General features: G+C 47.1%; 2 protein-coding genes across 2 annotated transcripts; both read right to left on the bottom strand.

Moving 5' to 3' along the window:
- Positions 1-2843: 2843 nt before the first annotated feature.
- LOC141631481 (uncharacterized) lies at positions 2844-3476 on the bottom strand. Its single transcript, XM_074444145.1, has one exon. The coding sequence runs from the start codon at positions 3474-3476 to the stop codon at positions 2844-2846; it is 633 nt and encodes a 210-aa protein (XP_074300246.1).
- A 2118-nt stretch (positions 3477-5594) lies between these two features.
- On the bottom strand, positions 5595-6353 carry LOC141631479 (uncharacterized). The gene has a single exon (XM_074444144.1). The coding sequence runs from the start codon at positions 6351-6353 to the stop codon at positions 5595-5597; it is 759 nt and encodes a 252-aa protein (XP_074300245.1).
- Positions 6354-7492: the final 1139 nt, after the last annotated feature.

Genomic DNA, 7492 nt, shown 5'->3' with positions numbered 1-7492 from the left:
AGTGTTTGGCTTCTGTGGGGAAGAATAAGGAGCTCACAGCTACCTGTGCCAAACTGCGGGAGCAGCTCCATGTAGCCTTAAAGGAGAAAGAGGCAGCTAAAGACAAGCTGGCGAGGACCCAGGAAGCTAACTGCATTTTGACTTCCTGGCTGACAAAGGCGGAGGCCCGTGCTGAAGAGATGGCTGAGCTAGCAAAAAACGTGGCAGCCTACACTGCTTTTGAGGGGCAGATTGACTGAATCCGTGCTTATGCTGAGGGGAGGCACACATCCTGGAACCTGGACGAGGAGCAGGCCGAGTTTGCCCGTGCATTTCCCAATGGTATGGATTTGAGCGCCCTGTTCCCTTCTGAAGCCGAGGCTGCTAATCCGGAGCCTAATTTCACCGCCATGGATTTCTTTGGGGCTATCTCTGGGACTGTAGAGGAGATCCTGGCGGAGCAGACTGGTGAAGGTGCTGCTGAAACTCCCGAGGCTGTTCAAGTACCTGCAACAGAGAAGCAGATGGAGTACGGGGAGCAGAGCACTGGCCAGGATGCAGTTGTTGAGCGGATTGACCTCTCTTAAATTTTAAGCTGTCCGGGGACTTGGCCCTGTGTGGTGCAAGTTTGTAAAAAAATCTTTTTCGTTTTATTTTTATTTTGGCTCGTTTTGTGCCTGCTGGTATGCAGGCTTTAAACTCTGATGGTGCCTGCTACAGGTAGCAGGTGCCTTAACTTAAAGTGGTTCTGGGCCCAAGTTTTAGGCCCTGCTTTTGTTATACTTGCGTTTTTTGCCATTGATTTCTAGAGTTGTGATTCCACATAAGTATATCCAGGAAGCTGACCTGGTTCCAGGTGCACAGCTCTTATTCCTGGTGACAAGTTTTAGATAACATATTTTACCCGTGACGTACAATATCTTATCACTAGGATTAGCTGATTAGTGCATACCTTCATTGACTGTTTCTGACTAACAAGGAATGTTGCGTTCCTAGTGGTTCCAGACGTTTAAAATTCCGTGCGTGCACCTTTTGCTCTACGTCATAGCTATGGAATTACTGAGATTAACGTTAAGGTATGGGTGGTCTTAGTATGCCGTACCCTGCGCGCTACCTCGGCGTATGCTCCCCATGTGGCTTGACTTAAGATAAACATCTTCGCAGCCTCATATGGCAGGGGCTGGACCCTCAAAGTGTCCCTTATCTGGCAAGTAACCAACATTAGTACCAAAGCCTTTCTTCGTAGAAGCATGATAAATTCCAAAGTAGAGCAAATTACCTGGTGCTATCTCATGGTGTTTCAGGGCAACACCTGGATCCAGGAAGCCACAGCCTGGACTACTTGGCTTAAAAATGACTATATTTGAAAAAAAGAAAAACTAGGGAAAAGAAAAGAAATTTTTTTTTGAAACACACCAATACCTAAAGCATATACTAACCCCCCCCCCCCCCCCTTTTTTCGTTTTTTGTTTTTTTTTGCTTCACGGACTTTCGAAACGTCCTTTGTACACTAAAGTTTTGGCACTTTGTCAGACAAAGTACCGTTTCAAGTGACGAATGTTCCAGGTTTTATCTAGGATTTGACCGTGCATGGTCATTAACCTGTATGCCCCATTCATGACAATGCTTTCGACCTGATATGGTCCTTCCCATTTGTAGGCAAACTCGCCTGCTTTGTGGATCTTGGTATTTTCGAATACCCTTCTGAGTACGAGGTCCCCCACTTCAAGGGTCCTGATCTTGACATTCTTGTTATATGTCCTTGCTACAGATTGTTTATACGACGCCATACGTATGTAGGCGCTTTCTCGCAGCTCATCAACTGTATCCAGGCTCCTAGCCATTTCGACTTTGTTCTACTCTGCTGTCTGACAGCCGTATCTGTGCGTGGGCACCAAAACTTCTGAGGGTATCACTGTCTCTGCTCCGTATACGAGGCTAAACGGAGTTTGGCATGTTGCCATTTTCGGTGTTGTTCTGTCTGACCAGAGTACTAATGGTAGTTCATCTGCCCATTTTCCCCCCAACTCTTCCAGCCGTTTTCTGAGGTTCTCCATATTGATTTTGTTGCTGGACTCGGCATGGCTGTTGGTTTGCGGATATCTGGGGGCTGACTTTTTTAGTGTTATGTTCCATCATGCACAGAAGCCCTCGGTGTTATCTGATATGAACTGGGATCTATTATCGCATATGATTTCAGATGGCATCCCAAATATGCTTATGATGTTGCGCTTGATAAAAGAGATCACCTGCCGTTATTTTACCTTTATCATTGCCTCTGGTTCAATCCACTTTGAGAAGTAATCAGTCATAACTAGCATATACACTCTGTTTCCTAGAGCCCTGGGCAGCTTACCTACTATGTCCATGCCCCACATCATGAATGGCCATGGAGAGATAATCGGATGAATTGGTTCTACTGGCTGGTGGATTGCTGGAGCCGCTTTTTGACATGACTCACAGCATTTGGCATGGTTTACGGCATCTGCGCGTATGGTGGGCCAGAAATACCCTTGTCTTAAGATTTTGTTAGACATGCTTCGTCCTCCAGCATGGTTCCCGCATTCTCCGCCGTGCACATCCTGTAGTACTGTTTCTGCTTCCTCTTTATTTAAGCACCTGAGGCATGGTCCTACCAATGATTTTCTAAAGTGAATGTTATCAATCAAGATATACCTGGATGCTTTTATTCTGAAACTTTGTGCTTCCTTTCTATCCCCAGGGAGTGTCCCATCCCTTAGCCAATTTACGTACGGTACTCTCCAATCTGGATCCTGCTGTCCTATTGTGGAAACCAGAGTCCTGGCTCCCTGCGTACACTACGTGTGTACTTCTTCTTTCACTGGATTCTGATCTGGCTCCTTCTAGATGGCTGGAGTCAATACATGGGTGATAGGTATATTTGGCAGCTCTGTGGGCTGGAAGGTGGCCCCTAATATTGTCAGGGTGTCTGCTTCCACGTTCTGATCTCGTGGCACCTGAATTATCTTGAACGTTCTAAACTTTGACTTTTGCTCTGTGGCTATCTTCAAGTAGGCTATTATTTTTGAATCACGTGCCACAACTTCGTTGTTTACATGATTTACCACAAGTAAGGAGTCACTATACACCCTCAGGTTCCTTACCTTAAGCCATGATGCCATCTGCATCCCAAGTATAAGGGCTTCATACTCGGCTTCTTTGTTGGTTTCCTTGAACTGACACCTAATAGCTTGTACTATCAGATCACCGTTAGGTGATCGAAGGACCAAACCCACACTGGTTCCCCTTGCATTTGAGGCTCCGTCAATATATATGGTCCATATCTCGCTATCCTGACTCCCCATTATTGTCAGCATTCCTTCTTCAGCCTCCCCACGGGTAGCAGGGCAGAAGTCAGAGACGAAATCTGCTAGGGCCTGGGATTTTATCGTTGTTCTGGGTTCGAATTGTAAGTCATACCCACTAAGATGTACTGACCATTTAGTCATTCTACCCGAAAGTTCAGGCTTCCTCATAATAGTCTTTAGCGGGTAGTTGGTTATTACGTGGATGGTGTGAGATTCAAAGTACGGCCGCAGTTTATAGGAAGCAATAACCAAAGCCAATGCTAGTTTTTCAAAGGAAGTGTACTAGGTCTCTGCAGGAAGCAGAGACTTGCTAATGTAATATATGGGATGCTGCACTCCTTCTTGTTGTTTGACCAAGACCGCACTTATAGTTGCTTCCGTGATTGAGAGGTATAGGAATAGTGGCTCCCTTTGCTCCGGCTTTGCGAGTAACGATGGCGTGCTTAGGTAGCTTTTGAGTTCTGCAAATGCCTTTTCATGTTTCTCGGTCCATTTGAATTTCTGACTTTTCCTCAATATATCATAGAACAGCTTGCACCTATCTGAAGCCCTTGATATGAACCTGTTTAATGCCGCCACCTTCCCTGCCAGCCTTTGCACATCTTTTGGTTTCTGTGGTGACTCCAGCTGGAGTATTGCTTTTATTTGTTCCTTGCTTGCTTCAATTCCTCTCTGGGTCACCATATACCCTAGGAATTTTCCCGAGGATACTCCAAACGAACACTTGGACGGATTAAGTTTTATTTTAAACTCCCTTAATGTCTGGAAGGTGTCTGCCAATTGCTCCATGTGCATTTCTGCTTTTTTGGACTTTACCACCATGTCATCTATGTATACTTCCATGGTCTTTCCTATTTGCTGCTTGAACATCTTATTTACCAACCGTTGGTAAGTGGACCCAGCGTTCTTTAGGCCAAAGGGCATGACCTTGTAACAATATATGCCTCTTTCTGACATAAATGCCGTTTTCTCTTGATCTTGTGGATGCATCTTGATCTGATTATAACCGCTCCAGGCGTCGAGGAAAGTGAGTACCTCGTGTCCCGCAGTAGCGTCCACCATTGCATCGATATGTGGCAATGGAAAGAGGTCCTTGGGACAAGCTTTGTTTAAATCTGTGAAGTCTACACACACCCTCCATTTGCCGTTCTTCTTGGGCACAACTACCACATTAGAAAGCCATTCAGGGTAGCTAACTTCTCTAATTTTCCCGCTACCAAGAGACTGTCTACTTCTTTGTTAATGACTTCGTTTCGTTCTGCCGTGAATTTTCTTCTCTTCTGCTGGACTTGGGTGTAGCCTGGGTTCACACTTAGCTTATGTGAAATAACAGATGGGTCTATACCTACCATATAGTTGTGGGACCAAGCGAAGCAGTCCATGTTGGTTTTCAGAAATTGAGTCAGCTGGCTGCGCAGTTCTTCACTGCAAGTTGCCCCAATCAATAATGTCCTATCCGGATGTTCCTCGTCCAGGTGTATCTGGTCCAGTTCCTCCGAGGGAGGCTCCTTGTATTCTGTCGAGGTGCCCCGGTCCTGTAATTGCTATGAGGGGAGCTTTGTTGTAGTCTTGAGGGCTTGAGCGTAGCAGTTTCTGGATTCCTCTCGATCTCCTTTTACTGTGACCATCCCCCACGGTGTTGGGAACTTGAGACACTGATTATATGTTGAGGGCACCGCCTTCATCTGATGCAGCGATGGTCTTCCTAGTATCACGTTGTAGGTGGTTGGACCCTCAATGACTAGGTATCTCACTAGTTTATTAACTCCTTCAATATATGTTGGGATGGTTATCAAACCCTCTGAACGCTAGATCTCACCACTTGAATTCCACCAGGGGGCACAGATTTCTTTATCAGGTTCTCTTTATCAAAACCCATGGTTTTGAGGGTTTCAAGCATGATGAGGTTCACAGAACTCCCTGTATCCACTAATGCTTTTCGTACGGTGCAATTGCCAATGGACAACGTTATAGTCAGGGCATCGTCGTGCTGCTCTGCGCCGTTTTATATGTCGATTTCGTCGAAGGTTAATGGGGGTAAAATACTCTGGCTTACTCTGTATGAAGTTTGTGGATGATTACCTTTGCTTCCGGTGGCTTTCCTCTTAGCGGCGGAATATGTTAAACCTGATAGCTCGGACCCGCCTGTTATCACGTTAATAATCTTTGTGCATAAGGGTGGAGCAAAGGAATCACTTGATTTGCTGCTTCTCTCCTATCCTGCTTGCCCCCACGTGATAACAGGTGGTCCAAATTTCCCCTCCGTACCTGGAACTTTACCTCCTTTCACAACCTGTAGCAGTCTTCTGTCATGTGACCTATATCCTGATGCCATTCACGTCTCTTCCTGCTGTCCTTGTTGTCGTTGGGTCGATCCTGAGTGGGAGGCTTTGGCCACCTAACCTGATAACATAGGCCTCGTAGCGCTTTCAGCAATCCTTCCATTCCCGTGTTGAATCCGTACTCAGATAGCTTAGGAGGATGCTGGGAGTCGTCAACTTGCTGGGTTTTTTCTGCTATTCTGCTGATATTAGGTCTGCTGTATGGCTTAGCTCGCTCATCTTTCTTTTCTGTAAGGATCTTCCTGCCAGGTTTGTCGAGGTTTGTTATTCCCTTTCTTGCTTGTATATCTTCTTCAAATCTTAATGCTGCTGTAGCTCTCTGCTGGACTTCTTCGAATCTCTCACAAGGGTACATCGTTAATTCTTTGTAGTGGTTTGACTCCTTGTCCAAGCCCTGCCTGAAGGCGTTGATGGCAGTGGACATATCGCAGCCTCGTATTGAGACTTTCTCTGCATTGAACCTGGTGACATAATCTTTGATTGATTCACCTATTTCCTGAACAATCCTATCTGAGATCACTTGTGCTTTGGTGTTCTCCTTCCGGAGAACCGTTGATTGAATGCGTTGACCGGACCGGCGAATGAAGATATGGTCCGTTAGCAAGCCGACGAACCATTGTAGTGCTGCTCCGGTTAGGGTCGAACCAAATACTTTACACATACATGCCTCTTTTGAGGCTTCTGTGGCAGTGGTAACCATCATTTTCTGCTTGAATTGGCTAATGTGATCGCAGGGGTCTGTCGTTCAATCGAAGAGGGTCATTGTAGGGATGCTGAATCCTTTTGGTAAGGCCACCGTAGCTATGTCGTCAGTAAACGGCGAGTCAGCCTAGCTTTCTAGCGCAACCATCTCCATAGGCAGCGACATTCCTGGGACCCTCCGGAGGAGACTTCGCAGGTCCTGGTATTGCTGTTCTATGTATGTCTCTCTTCCGGCGGGTTGGAGATGCCCTTGTAACTGATGTTCGGCTCCTCGTATGAAGTTCTGCTGTCCAAAGACTGCTGGTTGGCGCATCTGCGATGCTGCTGCAGTCGGGCCGCTCTCCCAGGTATACTCAGCTTGATTTGTGACGGGGGCCCTAATCATCGGGACCGCAGCTGCTGCTCTGCTCCGCTGGCGTCCCTCTACATCTAACGCGGGTGTTGGTTCTTGATGGGCTGTTTCCTCATATGGTGTCAATGCCCCCAGTCCTGTTGGGATCAAGCCTCCTCTTGATTGTGGTGTTCTGTCCATGTCTAGCCTAAGTGCCACATCGCATGGCAACACTCGCGTCTGCCTCCGATCTCCACTTTCTCCTGGTGGCCTCCCGGATCTGTCTTCCTGCATCCAAGGGGCCGAATTAGCGGCATGGCTAATTAACTCGTTCATCTGTGCTTGGAGGATATTGTTGTCCTCCTTCATCTGGGATCTCATGTTTCTATTCTCGTTCTGCATTGTCCGGATTGTCCTTGCTAATGTGTCCAATCCGCTTATCATGATGCTGGTGGGACTCGGAGGAGCCTGAGCATGTTGCCTAGATTGTGCTCCCCTTTCAGGCTGTGTGACTCCTTGTCGTCCCTGGACGACTCCTGAATCTCTAGTCTGTATTCTCTCCGAAGATGGGCTTGCTGCTACCTGGGAACTTTGGCTTTGCTTAACTGCTGGTATTTGGGCAGCAGTGGTGGTCTGAATCGAGGTTGTGCGTGCTGCTGTTGCCGAGGGAGATGGTACCTGTGTTGCTGCCGAGGGGGGCGGTACCCGAGTTGCTGGGGTACCACTGGTGCTACCTGCGTTGGTTTCCTGGTGTCCGGACATGTTATGCTTGCTGTGTAGACTGACTAACGAAGACGACCACTATGCCC

This window comes from Silene latifolia, chromosome Y (genome assembly GCF_048544455.1).
Source record: "Silene latifolia isolate original U9 population chromosome Y, ASM4854445v1, whole genome shotgun sequence".
Classification (NCBI taxonomy): Eukaryota; Viridiplantae; Streptophyta; class Magnoliopsida; order Caryophyllales; family Caryophyllaceae; genus Silene; species Silene latifolia.
The sequence above is the reverse complement of the archived record's forward strand: the minus strand, read 5'-3'. Positions and strand labels throughout refer to the sequence as shown.

What these genes read in the sequence shown, in the direction of transcription:
- LOC141631481 (XM_074444145.1), bottom strand. Translation starts at nt 3,476, where the DNA reads ATGAGGAAGCCTGAACTTTCGGGTAGAATGACTAAATGGTCAGTACAT.
- LOC141631479 (XM_074444144.1), bottom strand. Translation starts at nt 6,353, where the DNA reads ATGATGGTTACCACTGCCACAGAAGCCTCAAAAGAGGCATGTATGTGT.